The sequence below is a fragment of the Tyto alba genome, unplaced genomic scaffold (genome assembly GCF_018691265.1).
Source record: "Tyto alba isolate M040663 unplaced genomic scaffold, T.alba_DEE_v4.0 Super-Scaffold_25, whole genome shotgun sequence".
Taxonomy (NCBI): domain Eukaryota; kingdom Metazoa; phylum Chordata; class Aves; order Strigiformes; family Tytonidae; genus Tyto; species Tyto alba.
Window position 1 is genome coordinate 265,964 of NW_024881299.1, and position 15,627 is coordinate 281,590.

Genomic DNA, 15,627 nt, shown 5'->3' on the forward strand with positions numbered 1-15,627 from the left:
CGGGGGGCGATGGGGACGGGGGGGGACGTGAGGGAAGATGGAGGGGACACGGGGGGCGATGGGGACGGGGGGGGACGTGAGGGAAGATGGAGGGGACACGGGGGGCGATGGGGACAGGGGGGGGACATGAGGGAAGATGGAGGGGACACGGGGGGCGATGGGGACGGGGGGGGACATGAGGGAAGATGGAGGGGACACGGGGGGCGATGGGGACGGGGGGGGACATGAGGGAAGATGGAGGGGACACGGGGGGCGATGGGGACGGGGGGGGACATGAGGGAAGATGGAGGGGACACGGGGGGCGATGGGGACGGGGGGGGGACGTGAGGGAAGATGGAGGGGACACGGGGGGCGATGGGGACGGGGGGGGAACATGTGGGGACACATGAGGAGCCATCAGGGTGATGGGGACACTGGGAAGGCGCGGGCTGCACCATGGCCGCTCTGGTACCTCTTCGCCGCCTCTCTATGGTTCTCCCGGTCCTCCCGCCCCTCTCTATGGTCCCGCCCGGCTCCGCCCCTCGCCCCCGCGGTTTACGACACTCTCCTCCCTCCCGTCTCGCCGCGTGTTGCGACGGCAGCGGCGGCGCTTGGCGGCGCGGCGGGCCGCGCTCCCGGCGGTTGCCAGGGTGCTTTACGGCCCGGCGATGGCGGAGGGAGAGCGGGCGGAGAGCGGCGGCGGCCCCGGGCCTGGGCGACCCCCGAGCCCCGCCGAGCTGGAGCGGGCCGAGGCCCTCAAGACCCGCGCGAACGAGTTTTTCAAAGGTACCGCCGGGGCGCGGGGACAGTGGGGGGAGGCGTGGCGGGGGAGGGGGGGGGGTGGCAGTGAGGGGCGCGGGCTGCCAGATAGGGAGCCGTGGGGGGCTGCCAGATAGGGAGCCACTGGAGGGCAGTGAGGGGCGCGGGCTGCCAGATAGTGAGCTATCGGGGGCAATGAGAGGCGGGGGCTGCCAGATAGGGAGCCTAGAGGGGTAATAGGGGGCTGCCAGATAGGGAGCTGTAGGGGGACAATGGTGGGCGGGGGGCTGCCAGATAGGGAGCCATTGGAAGGGAGTGGGGGGCGCGGGCTGCCAGATAGTGAGCTCTCGGGGGCAATGAGAGGCGGGGGGCTGCCAGATAGTGAGCTATGGGGGGGGGCAATGAGAGGCAAGGGGCCGCCAGATAGGGAGCTATAAGGGACAGTGAGAGGCGGGGGGCTGCCAGATAGGGAGCTATAAGGGACAGTGAGAGGCGGGGGGCTGCCAGATAATGAGCTGTGGGGAGCAATGAGAGGCAAGGGACTGCCAGATAGTGAGCTGTAGGGGGGGGGCAATGAGATACGGGGGCTGCCAGATAGTGAGCTATAAGGGACAGTGAGAGGCGGGGGGCTGCCAGATAAGGAGCTATAGGGAGCAATGAGAGGCAAGGGACTGCCAGATAGTGAGCTGTAGGGGGGAGGCAATGAGATACGGGGGCTGCCAGATAGTGAGCTATAAGGGACAGTGAGAGGCGGGGGGCTGCCAGATAGGGAGCTATACGGGACAGTGAGAGGCAAGGGACTGCCAGATAGTGAGCTCTAAGGGGGGGCAATGAGATACGGGGGCTGCCAGATAGTGAGCTGTAGGGGGGGGGCAGCGAGAGGCAAGTGGGTGGGGGTCCCGTCCCGCTGACGCCCGCCGGCGGCCCAGGGAAGGACTACGAGAATGCGGTGAAGTACTACAGCAGCGCCATCGAGCTGAACCCCGCCAACGCCATCTACTATGGGAACCGGAGCTTGGCCTACCTGCGCACCGAGTGCTACGGCTACGCCCTGGCCGACGCCACGCGCGCCGTCGAGCTCGACAAGAAATACGTCAAGGGCTACTACCGCCGCGCCGCCAGCAACATGGCCCTGGGCAAGTTCAAGGCCGCCCTCCGCGACTACGAGACGGTGAGGCCGGGCGCCTCGGGGTGCCCCTCGGCACCCCCCTGGTGTCAGCGTGTACCCCTGAAGCTCGGGGGAGGCTTGGGGACCCCCTTGGTGTCAGTGTGTCCCCCCTGGAGCTCAGGGTGGCTTGGGGACCTCCTTGGTGTCAGTGTGTCCCCCCTGGAGCTCAGGGAGGCTTGGGGACCCCCTTGGTGTCAGCGTGTCCCCCCTGGAGCTCGGGGGAGGCTTGGGGACCCCCTTCGTGTCAGCGTGTCCCCCCTGGAGCTCGGGGGAGGCTTGGGGACCCCCTTGGTGTCAGTGTGTCCCCCTCTGAGATCGGGGGGTGGCTTGGGGGCCCTCTTGGTGTCAGCGTGTCCCCCCTGGAGCTCAGGGTGGCTTGGGGACCCCCTTCGTGTCAGCGTGTCCCCCCTCGGAGCTCAGGGTGGCTTGGGGACCTCCTTGGTGTCAGCGTGTCCCCCCTGGAGCTCAGGGTGGCTTGGGGACCCTCTTAGTGTCAGCGTGTCCCCCCCAGAGCTCGAGGGAGGCTTGGGGACCCTCTTGGTGTCAGCGTGTCCCCCCCAGAGTTCGGGGGAGGCTTGGGGACCCCCTTGGTGTCAGCGTGTCCCCCCTCGGAGCTCAGGGTGGCTTGGGGACCCCCTTGGTGTTAGCGTGTCCCCCCTGGAGCTCGGGGGAGGCTTGGGGACCCTCCTGGTGTCAGCGTGTCCCCCCTGGAGCTCGGGGTGGCTTAGGGACCCTCTTGGTGTCAGCGTGTCCCCCCTGAAGCTCGGGGAGGCTTGGGGTCCCCCTTGGTGTCAGCGTGTCCCCCCTCGGAGCTCAGGGTGGCTTGGGGACCTCCTTGGTGTCAGCGTGTCCCCCCTGGAGCTCAGGGTGGCTTGGGGACCCTCTTAGTGTCAGCGTGTCCCCCCTGGAGCTCGGGGTGGCTTGGGGACCCTCTTGGTGTCAGCGTGTCCCCCCTGGAGCTCGGGGGAGGCTTGGGGACCCTCTTGGTGTCAGCGTGTCCCCCCTGAAGCTCGGGGAGGCTTGGGGTCCCCCTTGGTGTCAGCGTGTCCCCCCTCAGAGCTCAGGGTGGCTTGGGGACCCCCTTGGTGTCAGCGTGTCCCCCCCTGGAGCTCGGGGTGGCTTGGGGACCCTCTTAGTGTCAGCGTGTCCCCCCTGGAGCTCGGGGTGGCTTGGGGACCCCCTTGGTGTCAGTGTGTCCCCCCCCCAGAGCTCGGGGGAGGCTTGGGGACCCCCTTGGTGTCAGCGTGTCCCCCCTGGAGCTCGGGGTGGCTTGGGGACCCCCTTGGTGTCAGCGTGTCCCCCTCTGAGATCGGGGGGAGACTTGGGGACCCACTTGACCCCTCCCCAGTGTCAGCATCTCCCTTAGAACTGGACACTTGGGGATGTCCTTGTGTCCATCCCCTCACTGTCCCCTAGAACTGGGGGAGACCTTTGGGGACCTTCTTGTCCTCTCTCTTAGGTCAGCACATGCTCTTAGAGCTGGGGGAGGCTCTTGGGGACACCCTCATTCCCTCCCTGATGTCACCATGTCCCTTAGAGCTGGGGGAGGACCCTTGGTGAACCCTCTTGTTACCCCCCAATGTCATTAGGTCCCTTAGAGCTGTGGGGACACTTGGGGACCCCCTTGTCCCCCCCTTCCTCCATATCAGCACGTGCCTCAGCTGTGGGGACATCTGGGGACCACATTGTCCCTCCCAACATCACATCAGGGGTCCCTCTTCCCTCTCCTCTCTCAGGGACGCCCCGAGGCATTGGGTGCTGGAGCTTGGGTGGCCCCGTGGGCCTTAAGGGGCCCTGGGGATGGGGGTGTCCCCATCCTCTGACGTCTGTCACCCCCTCAGGTGGTGAAGGTGAGGCCCAATGACAAAGACGCCAAACTGAAGTACCAGGAGTGTCACAAGATCGTCAAGCAGAAGGCCTTCGAGCGGGCGATCGCCAGCGACGAGCACAAGCGCTCCGTCGTCGACTCCCTGGACATCGAGAGCATGAGTGAGCCCCCCTGACCCCGCCTTTGCTCCTTGTGCCCCCCCTAAAATCAAGGCACCTGTTTCTCCACAGGAAGAGGGGGGCCTTGAGAGTCCCCAGTAATGGTTCAGAGTCCCCGTGGGGGGCCTGGAGGTTCCTGTGAGGGTCTCAGGGAGGCCCTGAGGGTCTTCAGCAAAGGCTTAAGGTCCCTTGGAAGGATTCTTGGTGGGCTCTGAGGGTCTTCAGAAAACTCTCAGTGTCCCTTGGGAGGATTCTGAGGAGCTCTGGGGGTCTCCTGAGGGTTTTCGGGAAAGGCTCGAGGTCCCTTGAGAGGATTCTGGGGTCTTCTGAGGGTCTTCAGGAAAGGCTCAAGGTCCCTTGGGACGATTCTGGGGGGCTCTGGGGGTCTCCTGAGGGCCTTCAGGGAAGGCTCGAGGTCCCTTGAGAGGATTCTGGGGTCTCCTGAGGGTCTTCAGCAAAGGCTCGAGGTCCCTTGGGAGGATTCTGGGGGGCTCATGAAGGTCTTGGATGTCTCTGTAAAGATTTTTGGGGTGGGAATGAGAGCTGTGAGGGTCTTAAGGGGACCATGAGTGTCCTCAGAAAAGTCTCAGTGTCCCCATGGGGGTCTGTGAGGGTCCCTAGTAGAGGTTTGGGGTGCCTGTGAGGGTTCATGGGGCTCCTTTTAGAGCCCTGAGTGGAGGCTCGGGGTCCCTGGGGGGGATCTGTGGGGGTCCCTGTGAGGATCCCTGACAAAAGCTCAGGGTCCCTGGGGGGTGGGTCTCAGGCACCCTGGGGGCTCTATGGAGGCTCTGGGTCCCAACAACAACCTTGAGGAGCTGTGGGGGTCTCTGGGAGGGTCTCAGGGGACCATGGGGGTCCCCAGGAGAGTCCCAAGCAGAGACTTGGGTTACCGGGGGTGGGTCTTGGGATCCCCACCAGGGTCTCAGGGCACCCGTGAAGATCCCCAGCAGAGGCTTGGGATCACCCTGAGGTCTCTGTGAGGGTCTTGGCATCTCCAGGAGGGTTTCTGTGAGGGTTTTGGTGTCCCTGGGAGGGTCTCAGGGTCCCCTAGAGGGTCCCTGGGAAGGTCTTGGGGTCTCCATGAGGGTCTCTGTGGGGGTCTCAGAGTCCACTTGAGGGTCTTGCTGTTCCCATGAGGGTCTCAAGGTCCCCATGAGGCTCCCTGGGAGGGTTTTGGGATCCCCATGAGGTTCCCTTTGAGGGTCTTGGTGTCCTTGGGAGAGTCTCTGTCCCCATGAGGGTCCCTGGGAGGGTCTTGGGGTTCCCTTGGGGCTCCCTGGGAGGGTCTTGGGGTCCTTGGGAGGGTCTCAGGATCCCCAGGATGAGGGTCCCCAGGAGGGTATTGGTGTCCCCAGGAGGGTCTTGGTGTCCTTGGGAGAGTCTCTGTCCCCAGGAGGGTCCCTGGGAGGGTCTTGGGGTTCCCTTGGGGCTCCCTGGGAGGGCCTTGGGGTCCTTGGGAGGGTCTCAGGATCCCCAGGATGAGGGTCCCCAGGAGGGTCTCGGGGTTCCTGGGAAGATCTTGGTGTCCCTGGGAGGGTCTCAGGGTCCCCAGGAGGGTCTCAGGATCCCCATGAAGGTGCCCAGCAGAGCTTTGGGGTCTCCAGCCAAGGCTCAGCATCCCCAGAAACCTACCGGGGTTCATCAGGGGCTGCGAGCTTGCCCCCCGGGGAAGGACAGCGGCATCACGATGGCCCTTTGGGGACTTGTCCCTGCTGTCCCCTCGTGTCATCGGCCACCGTGGGGGGGGGGGGGGGTGTTCATTTCCCAGCCATCGAGGACGAGTACAGCGGCCCCAAGCTGGATGGTGGCAAGGTGACGTTGGCTTTCATGAAGGAGCTGATGCAGTGGTACAAGGAGCAGAAGAAACTCCACAGAAAATGTGCCTACCAGGTAACCCAGTTCCCCCCCAAACTCCTCCCAGTGCCCTGCTGGGCTCTGTCCTGTCCCCAGGTGCCGCGTGTCCCCCCCCTCCTTGTCCCCTCTGCTGACCCTTTGTCCTGGCAGATCCTGGTGCAGGTGAAGGAGGTGTTGGCCAAGCTCCCCACGTTAGTAGAAACGACGTTGAAGGAGGTGGGTGTGAGGGGCAAGGTGTGGTGGGGGGGTGACAGCGAAGTCCCCAGGAGGTGACATTCCACCCTGGCTCGTCTCAAACGCAGACGGAGAAGGTGACGGTGTGCGGGGACACCCACGGGCAGTACTACGACCTGCTGAACATCTTCGAGCTCAACGGGCTGCCCTCGGAGTCAAACCCTTACGTATCCCCCCAGGAGGGAGCCGCCCCGGGGTCCCGCCGGGATCAGTGTCACCCCTGTGGTTGGGGACAAGTGTGGGGACGGGTGGCACGAGGGGATCTGGGGAACTCTTTTCCTGAACCGGCTGCAGATATTCAACGGGGACTTTGTGGACCGTGGGTCCTTCTCGGTCGAGGTCATCCTCACGCTCTTCGGCTTCAAGCTCCTCTACCCTGATCACTTCCACCTGCTCCGAGGTAACGCGGCCATCGCGGGTGACAGCTTGTGTCCCCTCCACCACCCTGGCTTGTCCCTTGTCCCCAGTTGTGGGGCATCATCCCAGGGTTGAGCTGTGTCACCCGTCCTCGGGACATTGTGTCCCCCATCCTGGACTGGGGGGACCTCCTTCCCTGCCCGTCTCCGGGTCGAGCTGTTGGGCTTTGTCCCCTGCCCCGTGTCCCCCAGGCCTGGCAGTGTCACCCTGTCCCCCGCAGGGAACCACGAGACGGACAACATGAACCAGATCTACGGTTTCGAGGGGGAGGTGAAGGCCAAGTACACGGCGCAGATGTTCGCCCTCTTCAGCGAGGTCTTCGAGTGGCTGCCGCTGGCCCAGTGCATCAACGGCAAAGTCCTGGTGAGGGGGCCCCCCCCGTCCCCCCCCGGGATGTCCCCACACAGCGGGGTTTGCCCGTGAGCTCCCTGTTGAGGTGGGGGGTCCCCTCCGTCCCCGTGGAGTTGGGGTGACCCCATCCCTGGTGGGGTTTGGGTGGGGGGTCCCCAATGTCCCCATGGAGTTGGGGTGACCGCATCCCTGGTGGGGTTTGGGTGGGGGGTCCCCGATGTCCCCGTGGAGTTGAGGTGACCCCATCCCTGGTGGGGTTTGGATGGGGGGTCCCCGATGTCCCCGTGGAGTTGGGGTGACCGCATCCCTGGTGGGGTTTGGGTGGGGGGTCCCCGATGTCCCCGTGGAGTTGAGGTGACCCCATCCCTGGTGGGGTTTGGGTGGGGGGTCCCCGATGTCCCCGTGGAGTTGAGGTGACCCCATCCCTGGTGGGGTTTGGGTGGGGGGTCCCCGATGTCCCCGTGGAGTTGAGGTGACCCCATCCCTGCTGGGGTTTGGGTGGGGGGTCCCCGATGTCCCCATGGAGTTGGGGTGACCCCATCCCTGGTGGGGTTTGGGTGGGGGGTCCCCGATGTCCCCGTGGAGTTGGGGTGACCGCATCCCTGGTGGGGTTTGGGTGGGGGGTCCCCGATGTCCCCGTGGAGTTGAGGTGACCCCATCCCTGGTGGGGTTTGGGTGGGGGGTCCCCGATGTCCCCGTGGAGTTGAGGTGACCCCATCCCTGGTGGGGTTTGGATGGGGGGTCCCCGATGTCCCCGTGGAGTTGAGGTGACCCCATCCCTGCCGGGGCTTGGTGGTGCTGGTCCCCAGTGAGTCAGGGTGGTCCCCATCCCTGTTGGGGTTCGGTGGGGGGGGCCCCCACCATTCCTATCCTTGGGGAATTGGGGCTCCTTTCTGTCACAGGTGGGGGCGTCCCTGCCCTCCTCAGGGGCTCGGGGTCCCCCCCCCTTGTCCCCCCCCTTGTCTCCCCACCACCGTGGCTTCTGTCCCAGATCATGCACGGGGGTCTCTTCAGCGAGGACGGCGTCACCCTCGATGACATCCGGAAAATCGAGCGGAACCGGCAGCCCCCAGACTCAGGTGGGAGATGAACCCCAAGAAATGTCCCTTGTCCTCATGTGTCCCCCCCCTCCTGCGGTGTCCCTGCCATCTCCGAGGGTGTCCCCTCTGGGGTGGACGGGGGACCCTGACCCCCCCTCTGCTTCCCCCAGGTCCCATGTGTGACCTGCTCTGGTCCGACCCGCAGCCCCAGGTGAGTTGAACCTCTGCGTGTGTGTGTGTGTCCCCCCCTTGGGGATGGCCACCACGGTGTCCCCAGCGTCCCGGTGACACCGGCCCTCCCGCAGAACGGCCGCTCCGTCAGCAAGCGCGGGGTCAGCTGCCAGTTCGGGCCCGATGTCACCAAGAGCTTCCTGGAGCGCAACCGCCTCGACTACATCATCCGCAGCCACGAGGTGAAGCCCGAGGGCTACGAGGTGGCCCACGATGGCAAATGTGTCACCGTCTTCTCCGCCCCCAACTACTGGTGAGTGCCACCGGAGCTTGGGGACAAGGGGGACGTCACTGCCAGCGGGGAGGAGCTCCTCCTTGCGCCCGCTCTCGGGCTTGTGTGCACCCTGGGTGTCCCTGGGTGTCCCCTCAGCCGGTCCCTGGGTGTCCCTTGAGCCACACTGTCCTCCCTGGGTGACACCTGAGCCTCTGTGTCCCCTCAGCCCAGTCCTGGGTGTTCCCTGAGCCTTGGTGTCCCCTCAGTTTGTCCCTGGGTGTCCCTTGGTGTCCCCTCAGTTTGTCCCTGGGTGTCCCTTGGTGTCCCCTCAGCCGGTCCCTGGGTGTCCCTTGAGCCACACTGTCCTCCCTGGGTGACACCTGAGCCTCTGTGTCCCCTCAGCCCAGTCCCTGGGTGTCCCCTGAGCCTTGGTGTCCTCTCAGTTTGTCCCTGGGTGTCCCCTGAGGTTTGGTGTCCCCACTTAGCTTGGTCCCTGGGTGTCCCTTGAGCCTCGGTGTCCCCTCACCTTGGTCCCTGCGTGTCCCTTGTGCCTCGGTGTCCCCTCACCTTGGTCCCTGCATGTCCCTTGTGCCTCGGTGTCCCCTCACCTTGGTCCCTGGGTGTCTCCTGAGCCTCACTGTCCCCTCATTCAGTCCTTGAGTGTTCCCTGAGCCTCAGTGTCCCCTCACCTTGGTCCCTGGGTGTCCCTTGAGCCTCGCTGTCCCCTCACCTTGGTCCCTGCGTGTCCCTTGTGCCTCGGTGTCCCCTCACCTTGGTCCCTGCGTGTCCCTTGTGCCTCGGTGTCCCCTCACCTTGGTCCCTGCGTGTCCCTTGTGCCTCGGTGTCCCCTCACCTTGGTCCCTGCGTGTCCCTTGTGCCTCGGTGTCCCCTCACCTTGGTCCCTGCGTGTCCCTTGTGCCTCGGTGTCCCCTCACCTTGGTCCCTGGGTGTCCCTTGAGCCTCGGTGTCCCCTCACCTTGGTCCCTGGGTGTCCCTTGAGCCTCGGTGTCCCCTCACCTTGGTCCCTGCGTGTCCCTTGAGCCTCGGTGTCCCCTCACCTTGGTCCCTGGGTGTCTCCTGAGCCTCACTGTCCCCTCATTCAGTCCTTGAGTGTTCCCTGAGCCTCAGTGTCCCCTCACCTTGGTCCCTGGGTGTCCCTTGTGCCTCGGTGTCCCCTCACCTTGGTCCCTGGGTGTCCCTTGTGCCTCGGTGTCCCCTCACCTTGGTCCCTGGGTGTCCCTTGTGCCTCGGTGTCCCCTCACCTTGGTCCCTGCGTGTCCCTTGTGCCTCGATGTCCCCTCACCTTGGTCCCTGGGTGTCCCTTGTGCCTCGGTGTCCCCTCACCTTGGTCCCTGGGTGTCCCTTGTGCCTCGGTGTCCCCTCACCTTGGTCCCTGGGTGTCTTTTGAGCCTTGGTGTCCCAGAGTATCTCCTGTTCCCATCTCAGTGTCACCACGTCTGGGCATCCCTGTGCGGGGTGTTGCTGTCCCAGTGCCATACCTCGGTGTCCCCAGGGGTCCCCAGGTGGGTGGGGAGGGTGTGTTTTGGTGTCCCCAAGTGTCCCCCCCCCCCTCCTCTCTGCAGCGACCAGATGGGCAATAAGGGCTCCTACATCCACCTGCGAGGCAGCGACCTGCGCCCCGACTTCCACCAGTTCACAGCAGTGGTGAGTCTGGGGGGGGGGACGGGGACGGGACCCCCCCCACTTCCCCTGAGCCTGGGGACCCCCAAACACTCCTGAAATCTGGCCACCCCCCAAATCTGTGACCCGCAATCCTTCTTTGGTGACATCCCCCCCCCCAAAACCCCACCTCGGGGACACCCCTCAGCCCTGGGACCCCCAACCCCCCCCCAAACCACCTTAAATCTCCCAGATTCACCCCCCCTCAAACCTGGGGACCCCCCCAAACCCTCTCTGGGGATCCCCAGAAACCCCCCCCACCTCTGGGACTCCCCAAAACCCTTCCCTAGATCCCCTTAAGACTTCTGTCTGTTTATTTTTTTTTGGGGGGGGGGGTGGGGGGGGAAGGGGGCTTCATAGGGGCTAGTGGGGGGTGTTCAGGGACTGGGGGAGAGATATTGGGGGGCTCAGGGGGGTGTATAGGGGCTATTTGGGGGGGGGCTGATGGCTGGGGGGAGGCTAAGGGGGGTTCATAGGGGCTATTTGAGGGGGGTTGATGGCCTGGGGAGGTTCATAGGGGCTATTTGGGGGGGGCTCTTGGGACAGGGGTTAGCACGGGCTGGGATATTTTGGGGGGGCCCCCCTCCTCACAGACCCCCCCCTCTCTCTGCCCCCCAGCCTCACCCCAATGTCAAGCCCATGATGTACGCCAACACCCTGCTGCAACTGGGCATGATGTGACCCCCCCAGCGCCCCCTCACCCTGGGGGGGTTTTTTAAAATATTGGAAGATTGTATTTATTCCCGCCCCCCCCACCTCCTCCAGTGCTCCCAGTTTGGGCAGGAACTGGGGCAGCACCCTGAGGGGGGGGGGGAAAGGGGGGCGGCCGGGGGGGAATTATGGGGGGGGGGGTCACTCTGCTGGCATTGCCCCCCCACACCCCTCCCGGGGGGGGGTTCCCCACCCACCCCCCCCCCCAAGCAATAGGTGCATGGAGATGGGGGGGGGAGAGGGGTGATTGTGGGGGGGTTTGCTCAGGATTTGCCCCTCCCCAAGCCCCGCCCCCCCCCTCGGACGTGCCCCCCCCAACCCCCCCGCCGGGCGATTTTACCGTCTGTAATTAATGATGTTAAAATAAAGTAATTATTGTAAACTGGGCGGGGCCCCAGGAGTCCGGGAAGGGGGGTGAGTGTCGTTGGAACAGCCTCCGCTGTTACCATGGAGACCCGGGGGGGGGGGGGGGGGGAAGCCTGTTTCCATAGCAACCAGCGGCCCCTCGCCGCGGCAGCGCGGTGCCTGGTTGCCACGCCCCCCCGTTGCCCTGGCGACTGGAGTAACCATTGGCGGGAGGGCGGGGCTATCTGCCTGTTGCCATGCCGACCGTGCCACGGCCCCCACAGCCAAGTGGACGGGCCGGGGGGGTGGGGCTCTCCGTTTCACGTGACGCCTCAGGCCACGCCCCCTTCCGGGTCTTTCTTCCCCCCGCGGCCGCTTTGGCGCATTGCGGGTCCGCCGCGGCCAATCAGGGCGGCTCTCTCATCCCTGCCGCGCTGCCTCCGCCAACGAGGAGGCGGCGCACAGCGAGCGAGCGGGATCCTTCCGCCGGGGGCGGGCCCTGACGGGGAGGGGCAGGGCCTGCGGGAGGGGCGGAGCCAGCGGAGGGATCCGCGGTGCTGCGGCCGCAGGAGCCTCCCGCCGCTACCGGAGCGCCATGGTCAGGGGGCGGCACCGGCGTTGCCATGGCGACGAGGGGTGCTATGGGGCGCGGGGGGGGGGGCGCGCGCACCGGGGGAGGGGGGGGCGCTATGGGGTGGAGGGGGGGTGGTGTCCCTCCGCGGTTGCCATGGCGACCAAGGGGTCGCTGGGGGGGGGGGGACACCGGGGGTTGCCATGGCGGGGGGGGCGTGTGCGCACACCGGTGTTACTATGGCGACCAAGGGGCGGTGACACTGGGTTGCTATGACAACGGGTCACCGATGGGTGTGGGGGGCGCTCTGTGGGTGCTCAGGGGTGTTGGGGGGTCGGTGGGATGTTGGGGGCTGTGGGTGCTGGGGGGTGTTGGGCTGTTGGCGGGTTCTGTGGGTGCTGGGGATTGTTGGGGGGCTGTGGGTGTTGGGGGGGCATTGGGGTGTTGGGGGGGGTCCCGTGGGTGCCCCCTCACCTGTGTCCGTGTCCCTCCCCCCCCCAGGCTGACCAGCTCACTGAGGAGCAGATCGCAGGTGGGGGGGGGACAACGCTTGGGGGGGCACTGGGAGGGTTGGGCTGGGGGGAGTCAGTGGGGTGGGGGGTAACACTGGGGGGTTGTGGTGACGCTGGGACACCCAGGAGGTGATATTGGGGTACTGGGCTGATTGTGGGACACCCAGGAGGGGACACTGGGTGACAATGTGACATGCAGGAGGGGACACTGGGCTACTGGAGTGGCAGTGGGACACCCAGGAGGGGAGACTGGGGTGTTGTGGTGACAGTGGGGCACCCGGGAGGGGAGACTGGGGTGTTGTGGTGACACTGGGACACCCAGGAGGGGACACTGGGGTGTTGTGGTGACAGTGGGACACCCAGGAGGGGAGACTGGGGTGTTGTGGTGACACTGGGACACCCAGGAGGGGACCCTGGGGTGTTGTGGTGACAGTGGGGCACCCGGGAAGGGGATGCTGGGGTGACAGTGGGACACCCAAACTGGGACAGTGAGGTGCTGGGGTGACCGTGGGACACCCGGGAGGGGAGACTGGGGTGTTGTGGTGACAGTGGGACACCCGGGAGGGTATGACGGGGTGACAGTGGGACACCCGGGAGGGGCCAGTGAGGTGGGGGGGGTGTCCCCAGGGCACGCAGGAGCGGGGATGCTGACTGCCGGGGTGACACGGCTGCGGGGCTGGTGCCACCTGTGCCCCCCCCAGGCCCCCCCCGCCCCCCCAGCCCCACGGGCTGTCCCCTCGCTGGTGACAGCCCCTGACCCCCCCGTCCCCGTCCCCGCGGCGACGGTCCCCAGAGTTCAAGGAGGCGTTCTCGCTCTTCGACAAGGACGGGGACGGCACCATCACCACCAAGGAACTGGGCACCGTCATGCGCTCGCTGGGCCAGAACCCCACCGAGGCCGAGCTGCAGGACATGATCAACGAGGTGGACGCCGACGGTGAGCCCTCCCCACCCCCTACCTTTGTCCCCAAGTGTCCCCTTGCGTCCCCGTCCCCCCCTCCCCGCAACTGTCCCCCGTCACCCCCCGCCCCGCCGCAGGCAACGGCACCATCGATTTCCCCGAGTTCCTCACCATGATGGCGAGGAAGATGAAGGACACGGACAGCGAGGAGGAGATCCGCGAGGCTTTCCGCGTCTTCGACAAGGTGAGTGGGGGACAGGGAGGGGACAGGGGTGGTGTACCCGTTCCCATCCTGGGGGGTTGGGGACACAGCCTCACCGCCGCGTCCCCAACCCCCCAGGATGGGAACGGGTACATCAGCGCGGCGGAGCTGCGGCACGTGATGACCAACCTGGGGGAGAAGCTGACGGACGAGGAGGTGGACGAGATGATCCGAGAGGCCGATATCGACGGTGACGGACAGGTCAACTACGAGGGTGAGTGTCACCGTCACCTCGCTGTCACCCGGCGTCTCCTCTGTCACCCTCGGGTCCGTGCTGGCACCCGGAGGGGACCCTGTTGTCACTCATCCCCCGGTGTCACACCACGTTCCCCGTCACCATCAGCTTAAGTCACCACTGTGCCCCTGTCACCACCACCCTGGGATGTCACTGTGTCCCTTGTCACCCCCCTGGCAAGAGCCCTGCGTTGGGGACGGGGACAGGAACGGGGCGGGGGACAACATCCACAGTCTCCTGTCACCACCACCGAGGGGATCCCACCGCGTTCCTTCCTCGCGAAGGGTCCACACGTCACCGTGTCACCTTTTTGGGGCTCCCCAACCACGTCCCCATCATTGTCACCGTCCGCCACCGTGTCCCCATCGCGTCACCGTCCCCACCGTGTCCCGCCGTGTCACTGTCCCCCACCGTGTCCCCGCCGTGTCACCGTCCCCCACCGTGTCCCCATCGCGTCACCGTCCCCCCTCTCTCCCGCCAGAGTTCGTGCAGATGATGACGGCAAAATGAGGGGACACGAGGCCACCGGGACACCCCCACACCCCCCCTCACCCCGCTGCCACCAAGAGCTCCCCGGGGCCCCCCCCTGCACCCCAAACCCACCATTCGGGGGCACCCATGGGTGCTTGGGGTGGGGGGAAGGGACCCCACTAGGACAGAGGGACCCCAAATCTTCCACAGGGACTTTGGGGTTGAGGGGGTGGATTGGGGGGACCCCATTTCCCCGTTGGAAAATGCTCCAGGGTCCCCCTCCCCAGGACGCAGAAGGACACCCCCCCTCTTGCCCCACAAGATTATTTTGGGGTGTTTCAGTGGGATTTGGGCTCTCAGGAAGGTTGGGGATCCCTGGTGTGGGACCAGGCCCTGGTTTTGGGCCATTCTGGGGGGATTTGGGGCCCTTTTGGGGAGGAGAAGGGCACCTCAAGCTCTAGTTTTGGGGCATTTGGGGAGAAGTTTGGGTCTTGGCAGGGGTGGGACCAGATCCTGGTTTTGGGGCGTTTTGGGGGAGAAATTGGGGGACTGGGGGCCCCCCCATCTGGGCGCTGTCACGGGCGGCCAAAGCTGTGAAATAAACCACTGGTTTTCCAGTTCCTGTGGCCTTAATGAGGGGCCCTAACGAGGGGCCCCGACCCCGGTGGCACCCCCTGCACGGGGGGCAAGGGGGGGCTTGGGGGTGCTGGGGCAGCGCGGGTGGTGCGTGGTTCTGCCTGTTTTGGGGGTGTTCACTGACGTCGGGGTGTAGTTGGGTGCCGTTGGGGTGTATGAGTGGAGTTGGGGGGACGGGGATGTGTTTGGGGTGCAGTTGGGTGAAATTGGGGTGTAGCTGGCGGAGGTGGGAGGTGTGGGGTGCAGTCGGGTGTAGTTGGGGTGAAGTTGGGGTGTATGGGTGGAGTTGGGTCACAGGGGTGCATTTGGGGGTGCAGTCAGATGTACCTGGGGTGTAGTTGGGGTGCATTTGGCGTGTGTGGGTGCAGTTGGGGGACAGGGGTGTGTTTTGGGTGCAGTTGGGTGTAGTCAGGTTGCAGCTGGGGTCTATGGGTGTAGTTGGGGTGTCGCTGGGGTGCAGTTGGGTGTACTTGGCATACAGTTGAGGTGTATAGGTGTAGTTGGGGTGTAGTTGGGGCACAGGGATGTGTTTGGGGTGTATAGGTGTAGTTGGGGTGTACCTTGGGTTGTCCTAGGGCTGTAGGTGCGCAGTTGGGATTTATGGGAACAGTTGGGATGCAGTTGGGGTGTAGCTGGAGCGCACTGGCTGTGTCCACCTGGTGTTTTGGGATGGACTGTTGGGGTGTGAGGGGGGTGTTGGGGCACGGGTATTGCGTCTGTGTGTCCCAGAGTCGCCCCAAAGCCGGTGCTGGAGGACGGAGCTCCTGTGGGGGTGGGGGCTGCCCCACCCGTGGGTGCTCCTCCCCTGATCCCACCCAAACCCCGGGGCTCCTCTACAAACCCACCGCCCCAACACCTGGATCCTCTTCTGGTGCTTCACGGTCCCACCTGGCAGCTGGAGGGATCCACAGAGGACCAAGATGGCCGAGGGTGGGTCTGTGGAGGGCCCGCGTCTCTGGGGGACATCTGGTCTTTTTGACCTTAACGTCCCCAAAATATCTCATCGCAATCAAAAGCATCATTTAATTAAGTGGAGGAAGTTCCCAACCGTGGCCGGGCGCCGTCCCGCT

The 15,627-nt window shown here is 65.4% G+C and overlaps 2 protein-coding genes across 3 annotated transcripts; both read left to right on the forward strand.

Moving 5' to 3' along the window:
• Nucleotides 1–577: 577 nt before the first annotated feature.
• On the forward strand, nt 578–11,010 carry PPP5C (protein phosphatase 5 catalytic subunit). Its single transcript, XM_042797251.1, has 13 exons — nt 578–765; nt 1,668–1,909; nt 3,748–3,895; nt 5,661–5,782; nt 5,897–5,962; nt 6,049–6,147; nt 6,275–6,380; nt 6,618–6,760; nt 7,740–7,827; nt 7,959–7,999; nt 8,094–8,272; nt 9,817–9,898; nt 10,532–11,010. The coding sequence occupies exons 1-13, from the start codon at nt 648–650 to the stop codon at nt 10,592–10,594; spliced, it is 1,497 nt and encodes a 498-aa protein (XP_042653185.1). The 5' UTR covers nt 578–647; the 3' UTR covers nt 10,595–11,010.
• A 365-nt stretch (nt 11,011–11,375) lies between these two features.
• On the forward strand, nt 11,376–14,538 carry CALM3 (calmodulin 3). Of its 2 annotated transcripts, none has more exons than XM_042797265.1 (6): nt 11,376–11,567; nt 12,042–12,072; nt 12,846–12,989; nt 13,091–13,197; nt 13,294–13,429; nt 13,932–14,538. In XM_042797265.1, the coding sequence occupies exons 1-6, from the start codon at nt 11,565–11,567 to the stop codon at nt 13,958–13,960; spliced, it is 450 nt and encodes a 149-aa protein (XP_042653199.1). In that variant the 5' UTR covers nt 11,376–11,564; the 3' UTR covers nt 13,961–14,538. The 2 variants fall into 2 exon arrangements, with proteins under 2 accessions (XP_042653199.1, XP_042653200.1); XM_042797266.1 differs by having other exon boundaries at nt 11,486–11,567; nt 12,878–12,989.
• Nucleotides 14,539–15,627: the final 1,089 nt, after the last annotated feature.

Coding starts and splice junctions, on each gene's coding strand:
- CALM3 (XM_042797265.1), top strand. Junction 12,990..13,090: donor CAACGAGGTGGACGCCGACG/GTGAGCCCTCCC, acceptor GCCCCGCCGCAG/GCAACGGCACCATCGATTTC. Junction 13,430..13,931: donor CGGACAGGTCAACTACGAGG/GTGAGTGTCACC, acceptor CTCTCCCGCCAG/AGTTCGTGCAGATGATGACG.
- PPP5C (XM_042797251.1), top strand. CDS start 648: ATGGCGGAGGGAGAGCGGGCGGAGAGCGGCGGCGGCCCCGGGCCTGGG. Junction 5,963..6,048: donor TAGAAACGACGTTGAAGGAG/GTGGGTGTGAGG, acceptor TCTCAAACGCAG/ACGGAGAAGGTGACGGTGTG. Junction 6,761..7,739: donor GCATCAACGGCAAAGTCCTG/GTGAGGGGGCCC, acceptor CTTCTGTCCCAG/ATCATGCACGGGGGTCTCTT.